The sequence below is a fragment of the Piliocolobus tephrosceles genome, chromosome 8, assembly GCF_002776525.5.
Source record: "Piliocolobus tephrosceles isolate RC106 chromosome 8, ASM277652v3, whole genome shotgun sequence".
Lineage (NCBI taxonomy): Eukaryota > Metazoa > Chordata > Mammalia > Primates > Cercopithecidae > Piliocolobus > Piliocolobus tephrosceles.
In genome coordinates, this window is record NC_045441.1 from 36,839,789 (window position 1) to 36,859,467 (window position 19,679).

Below are 19,679 nucleotides of genomic sequence, written 5' to 3' on the forward strand. Positions count from 1 at the left end.
TCCTGAATAGCTGGGACTACAGGCACATGCCACCAGGCCTGGCCAATTTTCATGTTTTTAGTAGAGATAGTGTTTTACCATATTGGCCAGGCTGGTCTGGAACTCCTGACCTCAGGTGATCCACCAACCTCGGCCTCCCAATGTGTTGGGATTGCAGGCGTGAGCCACTGTGCCTGACCTAGAAATATTTTTTTGACAATGATATTCCCCTCCTGGAGGCTAAAACTTTGCCAGAATACAAGAGAGTAGTGAGGGGATAGAGCAAGTGGAGTCTGGCCTGGGAGGCCAAACCTGTGTCACTTCTGTAGTCATCATTAACTGTGTCAACTGGGGGCAGGCAGCAGTGACTCTGTGTCTGGGATTCAGGGTGTGTGGGAAGTCACCTCTCCATTCTTGATGACTGTATTTGACCCTTGGTGGCCCATGACAAGTCTTCCCTCACCTCTGACTCAAGGTTCCTGTTTGCTTCCTGTTTGACATTCATGCTGAATTGCATGAACGTCATCATCCCCAGGTGGCTCCTTTCTTCTTTGACTGAGAATTCTTGTCTCCCTTTTAAGATTCCCTTCAACCCAGTTTTCTGCTGTTCAATGCTAGGCCCAGGATCTCTTTGTGGCCCTCCCAAGGGATGGGGGGCACTTCATGAATGCAAACCCCTGGAGGCTGGCCATGCCATGCCCAGTAGCTAAGATGGGCATGTTAGGGGGCATTATGGGTGTGACCTCACCAGGTTTATCACTGCAGATTTATATTTTTTAAAAAGAAAGAAAAAAATACAAGATGTCATGGAGTTGCTTATTGCTTAATGTGATATTTCATTTAAGCTTTGAAATGGAGTTTTGAAATAATTTGCTTATGGATATACATGAAATCAATTTATGTATATATGGATTAACATTCCTTACTGGTTTCGTTTTTCCTTTTTTTAATGGATAGCTTTCTGTTCTGGAGGCCCATGATCTGGAAGACATGGCTCGTGTTACATCCCTGATAAAGATCTATATTCCACAAGCATTTCTCAAAGACAGCAGTGGAAGTGAACTGACCTACGCCATTCCAAAGGACGCAGACAAGGCCTGCTTCAAAGGGCTCCTCCAGGCCCTGGATGAGAACATGCGTCAGCTGCACCTGACGGGCTATGGGATCTCAGACACCACCTTAGAAGAGGTACTGAGAAAACTGAAGCATGCTTTAATTATTTATGCTTTTTTTGCCATTCCACATTAAATGAAGAGATGTGGGTAAAGGGGAGGGGATGGAGAAAAGTGTACACTTTTATTTACATTTGGGTTCTGATTGGTAGCATAGTAGACACCAATAACTGAACTTAACACACTTGACAGGTGACGATTGTCCTTTAAGTGAAGTGGCATTCTTTTAGCATTCTTTCTTTCTTTTATTTATTTTTTTTTGAGAAGGAGTCTGGCACTGTCACCCAGGCTGGAGTGCAGTGGTGCGATCTCGGTTCACTGCAAGCTTTGCTTCCCGGGTTCACGCCATTCTCCTGCCTCAGCCTCCTGAGAAGCTGGGACTGCAGGTGCCCACCACCACACCCGGCTAATTTTTTTGTATTTTTAGTAGAGATGGGGTTTCACTGTGTTAGCCAGGATGGTCTCGAACTCCTGACCTCGTGATCCACCTGCCTCGGCCTCCCAAAGTGTTGGGATTACAGGCATGAGCCACTGCGCCCGGCCTCTTTTAGCATTCTTATAGTTAAGAAGCTTGGTGTCTTTAATTCAGAATCATGAGGTGTTTAAACAGTTGTCAGTAGTGGATGATTGCTGGTTGTAATTCTTCATGTAGAGTTGCCCTCCTCTTTCTGCTTCTGTCTGGAAGCCTCTGGCCCCATGCTGGGTATCCGTAATGTGAGCGGGTTTAGCACGGGAACACTGCAGACGCCTGGTGAGCTCCTATCCCCCAGGTCCCACTTTTCTCTACCTGGATCTGAGGTGGATGAGACTACTCCATGTAGGTTCTTCATAGAGTACACTTAACGACAGGCAGAAATAGGCGTTTCCTCCAGGAGAACGTTGCTGTGTTGTGTGACCCAACGTAAGGCAAGCCTTGTTTGGGGTTCTTGAGTTGGCTCTCTTTGTGGGCAGTATTTGAGCCTTAATTTTGCATTACTATTATTTATATAAAATGTTGCAGATTTTTAAAAAATCAAGTGCTGCAAGTTAAAATTTTTAAAAATTTGCAAAGTCAAAGTCTGAACATTCAGTTGTGTTTTGGAATTGATTCCTTGGGTTAGTGATGCAGAAGGAAAGGCAATCTTTTGTGTGATAAATCAATGTGGTCCCAAGTAGATAGCCCCCATCACAAGTTTTGTCTGGAATAAATAGTCATAAAAGATTGTGAAACATAAAAAAAAATACAAAAATGCTTTTATACATAGAATGTATTTGGTTCCCCAAAAACTCTGTAACTTATTATCCGTATTTTAAGATTGAGTAAGCTGAGGCTCACATAGGCTAACTTCTTTACCTCAAATCATGAAGGTCATAAATGGTGAGCTCTGCTTAGACCTAGGGTTTCTGATAGTTAGTCAAGTTCTCTAAATGAGCGCATGCCTTTGTGTTTGACGTTCTGTATTCCATGCATCATCAGAACTGGAGTCCATCAATTCCCACTGCGTTTTAACAGAGCAAGTTAGAGTGCAAGAGACAAACAAAAAGCAGCCTAATAAACACACATGATGAATATGAGCTGTTTTCTAAAGCCAAAGGATGCGATCACTGCATCTTTTCTTGTCTGGCTGTCTCCTATTTTCATTCTTCAAGTCTTGACATGAACGGCGCCTCTGCAGCGGATTCCGATTCCTCAGCATCAATTCTGTTCCATGTTCCCCCCACCCGCCCTCACTGCACTCTGAAGCTTTTCTTCATGACAATTCTCCCAACTTATTATGCATGCATCTCTGTCTCTCCCATGGAAGCTGAGATCTGTCAATGCTTGTATCTTTTCTGCCCACCTCTGTACCAGCAGTGCCCAGGACAGTTGCTGGCACTCGTGTTTGCTTAATAACTGTTTTTTAGATGAATGATGTGCTGGACTTTTCAAAAGACTCATCCAGCTATATTTTAACATGAAATAAATAATATTTTATTATTTAATAAAATAATACATATATTACACATAATATACATATATAACATATAATATACATATATTACATATAATACACATATTTAATAAAGCATATATATATGTTCAGGGTTTCACTGTGTTGCTAAGGCTGGTCTGGAACTCCTGGGCTCAAGAGATCCTCCCACTTTAGTTTCCCAAGTAGCTGAGACTATAGGTATATGCCACTGCATCTGGCACCAGGCTTTTGATCTTTAAAATGGAAAAATCTGAACAGTTTGCATGGTTTCCCAAGGAGTAACAATAACAGTTAAATTCCTGGAACAAATCTGTCAAAAATGGTAATGGCTTTTCTCACTTATAGTGGGATTGCATGAGACGTTGCTGCCGTAGCTTTGGAGTTACCACAGAATTAAATAACATTTATACCCCCAAAAGATACCTTTCCTCCAGGAATTTTTGGGAGACAGCAGTCTTCCCTGGGCCAATGTAGAACAAGAGTGAATTTCCTAAGCCTCTTTTCCCCAGATTGCATGAGTCAGATGTAGGTTTACAGACCTGCCGCCAACTAAAGCACCGTACTTGAATGCAGCTATGTCAGGCACCACAGTTGTCACTGTCTTCTTAAATGTGAATAACAAGTCCAAATATGATATTGGAAGCTAATCGTTTGAATAGTTGAGAGCTGTCAGCTGGCATGAGTCAGTTTCCCTACAGACAGAAGGAGGTGCTGCTTCCAGAGGGTAGTTTTGCCATCCTGGGTCACTTGGAAAAGAAAAATAAAATAATATTTTTTTGGATTATAAAGAGAAATTGTCAAAAAAGCCCAGACTTGTTATGTTCGTGTCTGTCTCTCTAATCATTCACCAGGTTAATCCTGTTGTTTACTAGTTGTATGGCATCTTGTATAGATAAATTGAACATATTCATAAGCTCAGTGGACTCTCAGGGCAGGGAGGAAGACCCTGTGGGAATATGGACCAAGCACACTTATCAGTGAAATAATGAGTGTTCACCTCCAATATATTTACTGATTTGCAATTGAACACATGCGACAGGAAGAGTGGGTGTTCCCTTTACATAAGTGGCATTTTGCTTGTTGCTAATAAAAGAGAAAACCTTGGTAATACTCTTAATTTTTATTATTAAGAAGAGTGAAATTTTGTGGAACATTTTGCTTGAATATTTTATGAATTTAAACATCACAGAAAAAAAAAAAAAAAAAAACTGGTGAGGTGAGCCTTTATGTCCTGGGTAGATGCTTAGCTTTAAAATGTTTTGTTAATTATTGTGGCGTATATGACCGATCAATAATATCTCAAGGTAAAACGTACATTTAGGGAGAGGCTTATTCATAACCATAGAACATGTAAATAAGATTCATCAGTATTCTTCTTAGTAATTCCCTTCCCTCCTGCCTTCCTTCCCTACCTCTCTCTTTTTGCTTCCCTTCCTCCTTCCTGCCTACATCCTGCTTTCCTCCCTAATTTTTATGTCTGTCTGAGTTCTTAGTTACATCTGAGACCAAAATGAAGAGCCCACAGAAGTAAGAAAGTGTCAGCTGTGCTGTTTCGTGTTTGCTGTGCTTGTGTTACTCATATTATCTGCAGAATCTTTTAAAGCCACTATCTCCTTTATAAGTGTTATTTTAGTAAAAACTAGATAAATCAATGTAAAAATCTACTTAGGCCTCTACAAAGCTTCAACCTGTTGGAACTTAAAGAACTGTCACTGTGGCCACAGAGGCCACCATTACTCCTACCAGTCTTAAATATAAGGAATTCTTTATGTCTGATAGGTTCCACCTAGGAATAGAAACTGGGATTTCCATGTTTTCTCCTGCACCCTCTGGGGTGCTGAGAGAGCTGGGCCTGGACAGAGTCTGTAGGGCCACGGGGAGTGCTCTGCATTCTTCATCATGCATGGTGCTCTCTCACTGCAGAATGACTCCCCTACCTTGGCACCCTTACCTGTAGGTTGGGAATCGTGGAAGGAGCCACAACATAGGGTTGAAGGGAAGAAACTTCTAGTGCAGCGCGTGACACACAGACAGACGACATTCGTTCCGCTTGATAGGGACTTGCATGAGATGCCCTGGGAGGAGCCCCAGCCGGGGAGTGCCCTGGGACCAAAAAAAGCCTCCTGCAGGCACTCACAGAGGATAAGGCTGGAGCTGCAACCTGGGTGTGTCTTGGGGTTTAGAGGCTGCTCCCTTTTGCTTCCTCACCCACCGGCCACAGGCCCAGCCTCCCACTTCCCCCAGACCCATGTCCGTGCTTCTCTTTCTGATGTCTGCCCTTTCCCCACTCTCATCTCTACAGAGCTTGGGCCTGTTAAGAGCTTGCTGTACTTCGGCCCTTCCATGCCCCGAATTCTAAACCAGTCTTGAAATCTCACTGCATATACCTTTTTTTTTTTTTTTTAAACAAGAGTTACCCATTTCACAATATTTGTTTTGAACAGTTTTAATTTTTCCTATAGTCCTGAGTTACCCATTTCACAATATTTATCTTGAACAGTTTTTATTTTTCCTATAGTCATGATGTTCATGGTGACATAATTTCTTTTATAAAAATGTGTCCTTATGTAGTTCCTCTCCTCCCTGCTTTAAGGCACTTTGGTTGTTTCCAGAGTTTTGATTTTGCCATTGAGACCATACAAGACCGAAGAACAGGGTCCTCCAGCTTCTCCATAGACTGATTCCCAGAAGTGCGATTACTGGGTTCACGGGGATAACCCTGAAGATCTGTGACGTGGTCAAATGACAGAGTCCCAAAATGATAACACACATTTGTGTCCTAGATGCTTTTTTTTTCATGTGCCTCAATCTTTTCATCATTTCAAAAGAAACCCAGTGCCTTTCAGTCACATTTAGGATTTCCTAACTGGCCTGCTGCCCCGTATCTTCTTCAACCCATGGTTGCCATGGTAAGGGCCTGGGAGTCAGGACAAGAACATTGACACTTGCATTTATGTTGCATCACTTCCTGTCAGGGGCAACCTGAACAAATCACTTAGGCTGCACCACATTTATTTTAATTTCAAAAACTTTTTAAAGAGCAGTTTTAGATTCTCAGCAAAATTGAGCACAAGTTGTGCTCAATTGCAAAATTGCACAATTTGTGCATTCTGTGTCCCTCTACCTCCCTTGCCCCCAGCCTCCTCCACTATCAACATCCCTGCAGAATGGCTCATGTGTTACAATTGATGAACCGACATGGACACATCACCGTCCAGCCCACTGGGCTTCACTCTTGCTGTTGTACGTTCTGTGGGTTTGGATGAATGTATAATTCCATGGATCTGCCATTATAGTATGATATGGAACAGTTTCTGCCCTAAAAATCTCTTGTGCTCTGCCTAGTCATTCCTTCCTGCCCTCAGCCCCAGCCACTGATATTTTTACTGTCATTGTAGTTTTACGTTTTCCAGAATGTTGCAGAGTTGGGAATCATACAACCCTTGTAGCCTTTTCAATTTGGTTTCTTTATCTTAGTAACATGGATTTAAATTTTCTCTGTGTCTTTTAATGGCTTGATAGCTTATTTCATTGTACCACTGAATAATATTCCAGTGGCTGAATGTACCATAGTTTATTTATCTGTTTACCTACTGAAAGACATCTTGGTTGCTTCCAAGGTTTAGCAATCACGAACAAAACTGCTATAAATATCTGTGTGCAGATTTTTGTGTGGACGTAAGCTTTCAGCTTACTTGGGTAAATACCTAAGACTACAATTGCTGTATCATATGGTAAGAGTGTCTTTAGTTTTGTAAGAAACTGCCAAACTGTCATCCAAAGTACCTGCACCATTTTGCCTTTCCACCAGCAATGAATGGAAGCTTCTGTTATTCCATATTCTTGCCAACATTTGGTGCTGTTAGGGTTCTGGATTATTACCATTCTAATAGGTGCGTAGAGGTATCTCACTGCTGCTTTAATTTGCATTTTCCTGATGACATATGATGTGGAGCAACTTTTCATTTTCTTATTTGCCATTTGAATATACTCTTTAGTGAGGTGTCTGTTTAGGTCTCTGGCCCACTTTTTAAAAATTGGGCTGCTTGTTTTCTTATTGTTGAGTTTTAAGAACTCTTTGTTAACTTCATTTTTCTCCTCCCTACAGTAGGTTTATCTTCCCTATCTTCCACACACAGTTTTTGTTTAGGTCTAATCGTATGATTAACACTGAGTGCAGGTTACATATTGCTAGACTGTGGCATAAATATGAGGACTGATCAATACTTTTCTACTATTTATATCCAAAACACATGTGCAGTGGTGTATTTTCAGATTAGACATTGTTGTATTTTAATCTGTCTATATTTTAATGTTACAGTATACCTTGCATTATAGAATAACTTTTAAAAATTCTTTTTATGCTATGTATTAGTCCATTCTTACATTGCTGTAAAGAAATACCTGAGACTGGGTAATTTATAAAGAAAAGAGGTTTACTCAGCTTAAGGTTCTGCAGGCTGTACAGGAAGCATAGCAGCATCTGCTTCTGGGGATGGAAGGTGGAAGGCAAAGAGGGAGCAGGCGTCTTACATGGCAGGAACAGGACGGGGAGAGAGTAGGGAGGTGTCACACACTTTTAAACAACCAGATCTCACAAGAACTCACTCACTCGCTATACACTACCAAAGGGGGATGGGGCTAAACCATTCATGAAAACTCCACCCCCATGATCCAGTCACCTCCCACCAGGCCCTACCTTGGACATTGGGGATTGCAATTTGACATGAGATTTGGATGGTGACACAGATCCAAACCATATTATGCTATAGTCCTTAAATATCTCTATTTCTGTTTAATAGTCACCTTTCTGTTACAAAATATTTTTATTTGTACTTTACCCATTCATATTCCTTTCAGAAATATCTCAGTCTTTCTCCTCTTTGCCTTCATTTCTTAAAAAATATATGTTTATGTCCTTCATATGTAAAATTCCTACAGTAAAATCCACTACAAGTTTGACAAATGTATAGAGTTGTAGAACCACCACTCCAATCAAAGTACAGAGGAGTTTCATCCCCACCACCTTCTGAAAAGAATAATTCTTCCATGTAACCTGCCTCTGCAATTTTTTAAATTCAAGATTCATGTTCTTGCTGTTAGTCACCCCCAGAACAGCAAGAACTCCTCATAAGTCAGGGAGGAGCAACAGAACAAGTTGTTCAATTACTTTGGAGATGTAGCACGTGTTTCTTCAATTGCTTACAGTAATTTCTACTTTCTACATTTAGTATGTGCTTTGCACATAATAGGTCGTAAGTAAATATTGATTTACTAGATTTTACATATCTCTCTTTTTCCACATCTCTCACACACACAGATGCTAAGAAAGAAATTATCTAAGGGCAACCATGGACAAAGAATCTGGAATATATACAATGTATATGAGAGCTAACAAAATATAAACAGTATATTTAGAGCTGTTTGAGAAAGGTATCTAAAACTGGAAAAAGATTGGGGCTTTTGGAGAACCTTCTTTTGTTTGGTAGAGGCTATAAAATGTCTATCTCAACCAATTTTGTCTCTTCACACTTGGCGGGCATTGACTTTCCTTTCTCATGTCTGTTATTGATCCAGAGTTAGCATGGCTGTTGTAACACTGAGGCTGCTTTTCTCTTCCTTCATCTGCATTTTGCCTGATGACTTAACAGGAGTGAGGAGGACCTGCCAATTAACTCTCCAGTTTAGCTCTTCAGCTAGAAAGCATATTTTATTTCTAAATTGCAATATACTTACTATAAATTATTATCTCCAAAACTTTACTACAAGCTAGTGAAATTAAGATTTAAAATGGAATCACGATAGTTACCAGTTTCATTAAGGCATCTGTACTTTCTACTCCAATGCTTGGACCTAAGGACAATACTGGCAAGTTACAATGTTTACTTTGTGTGGGATGGGATCATACAGAGCTAGAAGACTTAGAGCTTTGCCTATGGAATATATTTGCAGCAATCTCTGAAGCCAAGACAAAACTTTCTGGCATAATGCAAACAGAGTAAATTTTTGCAGTGTGTTTTTTAAAATAATTTTGAAGTTTTTAGTAATGTTTTAGAAAGGTTGGTGAGCCTGCCTGAGATGGGAAGTTTCTTTCCTTCCAGCTTGCTAAATACGATTAGTGGGTTCCCTTTGTACCTTTGCCAAGGAGGTTCTGGATGCTAGTTCCTCGGGTGCATGAACTCGGCTGCCCCATCCTACGCAGCATTAAGAGGTCAAGCCTGGGCCTCAGATGTAGGGCTTGATCGTTTTTTATTTTTTTTTTTGACTTTTTTTTAAGAATGATTTTTAAGAAAAAAGAATTCCTGTACAATCTTTGCCCATTTAAGTTTCAGTTGTGCCCCTCATGTCCCTAAGAGCAAAAAGATCCAGTCCAGGATCACCAGCTGCACTCAGCTGCGTGCCTCTTTAGTCACTGTCAATCTGTAAGGATTCCTTGGTTTCCTTGACTTTCATGACCTCACTATTTTTGAACAGTCCAGAGCACGTATTTTGCACAGTGAGCCTCAATGTGAGTTTGTCCTATTTTGCTGTGATTGGTCAGGTTATGCATTTTTAGCTGGCATACTCCAGGGGTGATGCTGTGCCCTACTGCTCCTAGCTGCCTGCTGCACAAGGCTGATCTGCGCCATGGCTAGTGGGGTGACATTTTATCCCAGGTAAAGTGGAAAGTGGTATCTGCCAGGCTTTCCCACTCTTAAGTTAATTTCCTTTTCTCTCTCTTTTTTTTTCTTGAGGATATATTTTGAGACTCTCTAAATTCCACTTTTCTCACCCACCTGTTGCAGCATCTTCTAATGTTCATTGCCAGAATTAAAAATTATTACTCTGGCACTTGCCAAGTGGTAATTTTTCTAATTCCATCATTCCTTCTATGTGTTTTAGTTGGCATTGTCCAGTAAGAAAGAATTCTCTCTTTACTCCATTGACCTATTTATATCAGGAGCCACTCATAGCATCCTATTCTACTCAATGAGTTACAATTCAGTAGAGTCATTATTTACTTTGAGGCTCATGTCATACCAAGTTGAGCCAGTGGGAGGTCCTTCACGCTGGTTTTTGTGCCTTTTAACTCACGCCTCCTACTCTTTGAGCATTTTCCTGCTTCCTGACAAAACAAGATGTTCTAGGATTACCATTCTTTCCCAGCCCTGGCTCTAGAATCAGCCATTTCTCCAAGAAATCCTGGCTGCTCAATATATTCATGATGGCTGGGGTGTTGCTGCTCTGAGGTTCCCTCATGGATAAAGTAAAAGATCCACCTCTATTTTTGCTTCTCTTTCTGCCCATAAATAGAAAACTAGGAGTTCAACTCCACATGGCATCTCCAATTCCAATCCAATTACGTAGCATTCATTTAGTGTTTCCTCTTGCCTTACTGGTACCGTCCTTCTCTGATACCAAGAAACTCAACTTACTCATTCCTATGCTACCTTTTCCCTCAGTCCTCCTGTGTGCAGCTCATCTTCCAAGGCCTCCACGCTGCTTGCTGCTCTGGTCACATGCCCTCTTGTGGGAACCTGCCCCACTCCAGCTGCCACTTTGTATTGGCCCCAAACCCTAAACTGGTGTCTTCCTTCCAAAAAAAAAAAAAAAAAGAAAAGAAAAAAAAAAAAGGGAAAGGAAAGAAGGAAGATAAACAGGTAATTTTTGAGAAGTTGTTTCCTTTTTCTTTTATGTGACATCCTGTTTGTTATTGTTGTTTTCTTTTTTTTTTTTCCTAAAGAACAATACATTCAGTATTTTGAGGATTCTACATTTGTGGGCTAAGGTCCTCTTACCTCAGAGCAGCCTCAGGGTCTAAGCATTTATGCAGACAGCCTGGTGTCTTGTAAACACTGACTGTGCTATCAGCCCTTCCACTGGAGTGCTGTGACCCATTCTTTGCATTCTGTTTAAAACAAGGTCTTGTAGGATGTCACAGAACCTGAGTGTGAACTATAATTGACCTTTTATAACTTATGTCTTTTAATCTTCCCCTTGTACGAATAAGCAAACTGAGAGACCAAAAAGATAATGAGTTGACCAAAAATCAGAAACTGGATTTTTTTTTCATTTTGTGTTGGACTCTAAAATTTTCTACACTACTTTCCAACTTCTACTGTTCTGTAGTCTCCAGGGACACCTCAAATCAACAGCCCTTGTTTCAAAGGTGTGTTGACGGTGTGATAGTTCTAGGATAGGCTAGATAATGGTCCCCCAGCAATGTCCATGTCCTTATCACTGAAGCCTGTAAATGTTACCCATATGGGACTGTGACAGGAGATACCTCAAATTATCTGGGTGGACTTGATGTAATCAAAAGGACACATCTAAGGGGGATTGAGGAAGTCAGAGAGGATGAAGGTGATGTTATGATGAGGCTGCAGTTGGAGAGATGAACTTTAAAGATGGAGGCTGGGGCCATTGACCAAACAATATTGGCAGCCACTAGAAGCTGGGAAAGTCCAGGGAGTGTATTCTCTCTTGATTTTAGCCCAATAAGGCCTATATCAGGCTTCTGACCCCCAGAACTGTAAGATACTAAATACATTGTCTTAAGCCACCACATTTGTGGTAATTTGTTACAGCAGTGATAGGAAATCATACAAGCTCCTGTAAAATAACAAATCTTGCTGCATGCATTATGTTAGCATGTTAGGGGACAGCCCTGCCCAAGGTCCCATATTTAGAGAGCAATTGCTAGTACCTCTAGTGTTTCTTATCATCTAAATTGTCCATGTGTTTTCATCTTCTGCTTCTTTAAAAAACAATTGCTTTGGGGAAACGGAAAGAGTACCTCTTATGTTACATGTAGGTCAAGTTTGGTAATTCTTCCTCTGCTCAAGTCATCACTCAGCTGGGTTCCATTGTCCTTGTCTTACAAAAATTTGGTGAGCTTCATAAATTTCTCTAGCATCTAAGCAAAAAATACCTTGCACTGACCATCTCCAGGACACAATCCATCAAACTGACACTTTAAGTGTAGATCATATCTGGCGTCTCATGCTGCTTGACAATACCCTTTAAACAGAGAACCCAAAAGGATGGGGCATAGGATTCATGGCTGAGGGATTGATAGCACAATCAGTGTAGAGATGACACTGGGCTGTCATAAATGCCTAGACCTCGAAGCTCTTTTAAATTAAGGAGACGTAGATCCTCAAATGAAGAATCCCAAAACTTTTTTGAATTTACTGTCGCTTGAAAAGAAAGAGTAGATACGCCATAGGCATTGCTTTTAAAGCCATATTTTTGTTGCATTTTAAATTACTTTCATGCTAGTTAGTGTCCTTGAGACTTAATTTCATCATTTCTTATTTTATTCTTATTTACTTTGTGTGATGAATTTACCTAAAAATTAATGAGTAGTTTGACCAACTTGATTGTCCTTTGACTTGAGAAGCTTGTAATTTCAGTGAAATTCAAAACATTAGATAAGATTGAAAACAATATTCTACTTCTTTTGTATGAAAGTCGGAAGGTGTAGGTCTTATTTGGTCCATTTGAATTGGCCTATGGCCTATGTTCAGTTACAATGATGGAAAATACCACCAAAAGAGGAGGAAGACATATGTATAAGTAATGTCATTCCATACTAAATGCACAAATGCAGCAGTCTTCTTAAACTGGAAAGTGTAGCCAGGACATTAGATGTTTAGCCTGCATTCAGATAACTTCCTGTGCAGTTGCTTAACCTTTATTTCTATCTCTTTTGGAGGATTGTTTATATGTTTTGACCAAGACTTTTATAATCTCAGTGAGAATATTTTTGCAGTATTTTGCGTCTCCTCATAATTGTTGAGATGAAACAGAGTTTAAGTTTCTTTATTTGAATTACTTTAAAAAACCCGAAGAATGCCTTTCAGTAGAAATAGTGATTTAAATATTGTTGGAAAGTATGTATCAGATAAGAAGGAATATAGTGAGTCCTCAGTTAACATTGTTGATGGGTTCCTGGAAACGAAAAATTTAAGCAAAACAATTTTTTTCCCTCATCAACGTTATAGCAAAATGGCATTAAATGAGATGACATTGTTTGAGGACCTGCTGTATGTCCTTTTGCTTAAAGTTGCCATTGTGACCAGTAACTTACTGATGATGCTGAGTGAGGACTTACTGTAAAATGATATAATGTGGAAGTACTATGTCTAGAAGTCAGTGAAATGTTAGGAGCCTTCTTATAAGTTTTCTTTCATTAAATCCCTAGGTAATGTTCTATTCTGAATGCTAGGGTTACCTGAAATACTTGCCAAGGGGAGTTTTACAACTGTTGTCTAACTGTGTGATTCAGTGTGAGAATTATAGTGCAAAATAACAAAGGCAAAGTCTACCATCAAGACTCTAAATCTTTGATTACAGTGATCAAAGTCATATTGCTTTTGAAAAGAGTAACCTTTATTGGCCCTCTCTGTTAACTGGGCTTTGACATTTTGTCAAATTCTCAGAACCTCCTTGACGGCGTGCCTGTAATTAAGGTAAGCTGCTACTTGATGGCACTCATAAAATTCTGATTGTCTTAGGCTTGCCTTTCACTATTCACAGGCAACGTTCCAGAATTTTCAGACACATTGTACCCAGATACTTAGTGCCATACCATAATTGATTGTATTTCCTGCTGATCTGTGAGATCACTGAGGGCAAAAATTCTGTCCTTATTCTGTTTCCTCCTCCAACACACACCCACACAAATGTGTGCATTCAAACATGTGCATACAGATTCACACATGTTTGCACACACCCACTCACACACACACCCACACACCCTCCACCCCACCACATGCAACTTTGGCCTTTTATGAGAGGGGTTAGAAAAGGAAAATTTAAAAAGGACAGGTGAATAGTGTTATCAATAATTCCTTAGTTATCAAGGTATGCTTCATATAATCATAGTTAAACATGACCATTAAATGAAAATTCTATTTAGAATAAGATGTAAAGGAAAATCTTTAGTCAATGAATAAGTCTTGATTTTCACTATTTCTATTGTTTCCTATTTCATTCCCTATAAATGCACTAGGTGGAGACTTACTGCACTAAGCCTCAATGCCCTCATCTTAAGTAAGGATAATAGTACTTGTCTCATCAGATTGATCTGAGAATTACATGATGAAGCATAGCACATACACCCTACTACATTTACTCATCCTTAACTAGCTACTGTTAAGACCAGACATTGCCAGCGTGCTACATGCCAGGCATCGTTTTTATAACTTTATACATAAATGCATTTACTGCTTGCAACAATCCTATAATATGTCTTATTTATTACCATTTATCATGTGAGGAAACTAAGTTATAGAGTGGTAAAATAATTTGTCCAAGGTCACATGGCTGATGCACACTCAGAAATGTTATTTATCATTATTCTTCATGTTATTATTTGCAATAGTAGTGAGGTTTGCAGTTTTTCCTTGGAGACTTACTGGGAATCAACAAAGGGTTATCTTTCACATGAAGGTAGCTGCATCTGACCTTTCACTAGTGCTATGCTTGCAGATTTTGCTCAGTAGGATTTTGCTAATTAACCACGTGCAGAGATATTGCATGCCTCTCCTGAAGGCTTGCTTGCTCATGGCTTCTTTCTGGTGCTTTCACCCATCTTTCCCTGTGGTTGGGAGCGCCTCAGGAACATCTAGACAGCCAGTGCCTTTTTGCTTATTTAGAGGAATCAGAATGGTGAGGTTGTGTAGAGAAATCAAAAGTGAGGCAGGGTGCTCAGTGTGGGCTGATATCTGTGTATGCAGGTATTGGACTTCACTACCCAGTGCATTGGGTGGGAGGTACCAGCTGGATGGACAGTGACACTGGCCCAGCAGGAGTCACTTGGAGAGGGGCCAGGGCCAGGGACCAATATCTCTATGGATATGTGCAGAGGAAGGGGTGATAGAAGCTCCTGCACAGATGATGCCAAGGGAGAAAGTGGCAATGCACAGTGCCTAGCTTGGTGCATGGCCCACAGAGGATGTTCAGGAAAGCTTGGCTAACCACATGAATAACAGAAGACTTACTACATGCTTCCAGAGTCTATGCCTGGCACTTTACAGCCATCATCTACTCAACGTTAGATACTGTGATCATCATCTCTGTTTTATTAATACAACAAGGCAGCCAACACTCTGGGTGGTGCAGTCCTATGCCTGCAGACACAGAGCCGGCCCACATCTTGCCAAGAGTAGAGCTCCAGCAGTTAGGACTGTGCTGCTGTAAGGCTATGTCTCCTTGACTTTTATGCTACTTGTGCATTGCCCAGTGTTTATTTTAGAGATTCTCTTTCCGTCACTCCATAAATCCCTGTCAGCGATCCAGGTGAAGCTCAAGGGCCTCGATGTCTCCAACCCACCTCATTTCCCTTTGTGTCGGCTCACACTTCTGCTTTCTCACCTTAATTTTGCTACTTTAGTCATAGTCTTTGGCTTTGAATAAATTGAGGTTGGACTTCTGCCTCCACTACTAAACAAGAAGTGACTTCAAGCAAGTTATTTAATTAACTACCTTAGTGACATCATATATCATAGCCCATGGAAAGCACACATTTAACGGGGATTTTTATGCATGAGATCCCATCTACTGTAAGTAAACTGAGCACTGCAATTTTATTGTCTGATTCACCTCTGAATTCTTAAGATGCTGGTACAGTGAGTCACAAACTTAAGTTGAATTGCATACACTGTGTTACTATCTGTCCCCTCCCTGCCTACTACTGCCTATGCATTTGACCAGCCTCCACTAGCCTGTGAGGGTCTGGGAGTTCACAGCCAGGTTTCATTCATCTTTGCATTCTATGGGTAGCCTGTTTTGCTGAGACCTAGGTAGTCTTAGAGTTATACCAATTAAATGGATGACTAAGTGAAACATATGGGGTGTGTTTGGCGTATGTTGTCACAATAGATTAGGCAATTGAGGCAGTAGAAAAGAAATGCAATGTGCATGGAAACATAAAGTAATGCATGTTTTTTTTTTTTTTCAAAAGGTATTTTTGATGCTTTTGCAAGATTCCAACAAGAAATCTCACGTTGCCCTGGGGACTGAGTCAGAGCTGCAGAACCACAGGCCTGCAGGACATCTGCCTGGCTACTGTAAGTACAGAATGGCTTCCTGCATTTCTGCTGGAGGAACAATGACACCAGCCTTATTCGACATCCCTTGTTTTAAAAATTGAATAGCAAGGTTCTGAAGTTAGTGAGGAGATGTGACTGTATAGTGAGAGGGCAAGTAAATACAGGTCAGAGGCAAAAAACTTTGAGTTTTATCTTGGCTTGAAAAAAAACAACTGTGTGTTTATGGGACACATTTATCTTTTCTTCAGGACTTGACTTAGTATATAAAAAATTTCTCAATGTATACAGTTAGAGTAATGACCACCATTCATCTTCTTTTACTTTCATCACTAACTGATCTGGCCTACCTGCGTGGTGTGCCTCTTATGTGCAGGCACCCTTCTGGTAATGGATTTGCACCGCTTAACAAAGCCCTGGATGTGGGCTTTGCCTTCATGCAAACTCTATCCATTTGGGACCAAATCATGGCTTCAGCATTTGTATGCAGCCTCCTTTATAGGCTTTAATGATTGAACAGAATCTGGATTTGGTGTCTAGGTGTGTGACTGAAGCTCCAGTTCAATCCAATTCCTGGCATATTTATTAGCAGCAACTCAGCAAGGATCGCTGAGCTGAGCTCTAGGGATGTGGAGGGTGATAAATCTAAGGACTTCCTTTAGAGATTTCAGTCCGCCAGGCACATGAACTCATGAATAAATAACTAGAATTAAATATGTTATAACCTTTTATGATGTTTCCCAAATTGCATCCTCCTGACAACTGTAGGAATTGCTATTGCTGTACTTCCTCTTTAGCTCTTAGTAGTATCAGATTTGAAAAACATACAATTTAGCCATTAAAATAGATGTGTAGTAGTTTCTCATCGTGGTTTTAATTTGCATTCGCCTAATGATTATGTTAAGCATATCTTTTTCTTTCCCACAGTTTTATTGAGATATAATTCACACAACACAATTCACTCATTTAAACAGGACCATTCAGTGGCTTTTGGTTGCTTCAGAGTTCTGCCTTCATCACCACAATCAACCTTAGACCATTTTCATTACTCTGAAAAATGGTGTCACTTAGCAATCACTCCTCAAAATCCCCATCCCTTCAGCCATATGCAACCCCTAATGTACTTTCAATCTCTAATAGATGTGCCTATTTTGGACAATTTATATACATGGAATCGTAGTATGTGTGGCCCTCTGTGACTAGCTTCTTTTACTCAGCACAATGTTTTTGAGGTTCATCCATGTTACAGCATGCCAGTACTCAATTTATTTTGGTTACCAAATATTTCTTTGTATAAATATATCACATTTTTGTTTGTCCATTCACCAGTTGATGGGCATTTGGGGTTATTTCCAGTTTTTTTCTATTGCAAATATACTATTATAAACATTTATATACACATTTTTTGTGGATATGTTTTCTCTTACACATATACCTAGGAGTGAAATTGCTGAATTATGTTTCAATCATTTGTGAAACTGCTACCCTGTCATCTAAAGTGATCACACCTTACATTCCAACCATTAGTATATGAAGGTTCTAATTTCTCCACATTCTCCCAACCTTTGTTATTATCTGCTGTTTTGATTATAGACACCTTAGTGGATGTGACACACACCTTAGTGTGTATCTCATTGTGGGTTTTGTTTACATTTCACTGATGGTTAATGATGTTGAATATCTTTTCATAGGCTTCATGGCCATTTGTGTATTTTCTTTGGAGTAATCCATATTCAGATTTTTTTGTACATTATTAAAATTTGGCAGATTTTATTTCTAGAGTTGGAAGAATTTCTAATTATAGAATTGTGTGAGTTAAGTGGAATGGTAACTAGATTTTCATAAATGCCCTTTATGAAGTTGAAGAAGTTTCTGTCTATTCCTAGTTGTGGAGTGTTTTTAATCATGAAAGGTGTTGGATATTGCCAAATGCTTTCTCTGCATCTAGTGAGATGATCATATGTTTTTTGTTTATGTATTTATTTATATGGTATATTTTTGATTTTTGGTAGTTAACACAACATTGCATTCCTGGGATAAATTCTACCTGGTCATGTCATATATTGCTGGATTTTATTGTGCTAGTATCTTGTTGAACATTTTTGTATCTTTATGGCAGGTATTGGTCTGCAATTTTCTTTTCTTGCAATGTCTTTGTCTGGTACTGTTATCATGGTTATCTTCACCTCATAGAATGAGTTGAGAGGTGATTCCTTCTCTTCTATTTTCTGGACATGTTTGTGAATAATTGGTATTAGCTTTTCTTTAAATGTTTTGTAGAATTCACCAGTGAAGGCTTCTGGGCTTGGGCTTTTCTTTGTGGGTAGGTTTTTTTATTATTATTAATTCAATTGTTTAATTGATGTAGGGCTATTAGTTTGTCTTTATTTCTTTCAAATCAGTTTCAGTGTTTTGTGTCTTTCCAGGAATCTGTCCATTTCATTTCAGTTAATATGCTATTTTATGTTATTGGCGTACAATTGTTCATAGTAATCAGTCATAATTTCTTTTATTTTTTTAAAAGTCTGTAGTGATGTTTGCCAGGTGCAGTGGCTCATGCCTGTAATCCCAGCACTTTGGGAGGCCAAGCTGGGTGGATCATGAGGTCAGGAGATCAAGACCAGCCTGGCCAACATGTTGAAACCCTGTCTCCACTAAAAATACAAAAAATTAGCTTAGCATGGTGGCAGGCGCCTGTAATCTCAGTTACTTGGAAGGCTGAGGCAGAGAATTGCTTGGACCTGGGAGGTGGAGGTTGCAGTGAGCCTAGATTGTGCCACTGTACTCTAGCCTGGACAAGAGAACAAGACTCTGTCTAAAAAAAAAAAAAAGTCTGTAGTGATGTTTCACCTTTCATTTCCACTTCTAATAATTTGAGTCTTCTCTGTTTTCTTGGTTAATCTAGCTGAAGTGTTGTCAATTTTTGTAATGTTTTCACAGAATCAGCTTTTGGTTTTATTGATTTTTCTCCTTTCAATTTCATGAAATTCAGCTCTAATTTTTATTATTTTGTTTCTTTTGCTTACTTTATATTTAGTTTGCTCTGCCTTTCCAGTGTCTTCGGGTGGAAGTTTGCATTATGAATTTGAGATCTGTTTTTTATAATAATAAGCATTTACTGCTATAAATTTTTATCTAAGTGTTGCTTCAGCTGTATCCTGTAAGTTTTGATATGTTGTATCTTCATTTTTCATTCATCTCAAAGTATTTTTTAACTTCTCTTTTAATTTCTTTCATTTTTTATTTAGGTTGTGTTGATTTCCACATATTTGTGAGTTTCTAAATTCCTTTTTGTTATTAAAGTCCCATTTCATTTTATTGTGGCCTGAAAAAAACCAGAATGGGTTCATATTTTTAGCAGAGACGGGTTTTCACCATGTTGGCCAGGCTGGTCTCAAACTTCTGACCATCGGAGGTGGAGGTTGCAGTGAGCCTATATTGTGCCACTGCACTCCAGCCTGGGCAACAGAGGAAGATTCCATCTCAAACAACAACAACAACAACAACAACAACAACAACAACAACAACAACAACAACAACAA

At 39.7% G+C, this 19,679-nt stretch overlaps 1 protein-coding gene across 1 annotated transcript in view; it reads left to right on the forward strand.

Annotated features, from left to right (window-relative positions):
• ABCA13 (ATP binding cassette subfamily A member 13) overlaps positions 1-19,679 on the forward strand; it is a 514,497-nt gene that overhangs the window by 264,027 nt on the left and 230,791 nt on the right. The window contains 2 exon segments of the mRNA XM_023226480.1: positions 937-1,167; positions 16,053-16,158. Of these exon segments, the coding sequence (XP_023082248.1) occupies positions 937-1,167; positions 16,053-16,158 (337 nt within the window).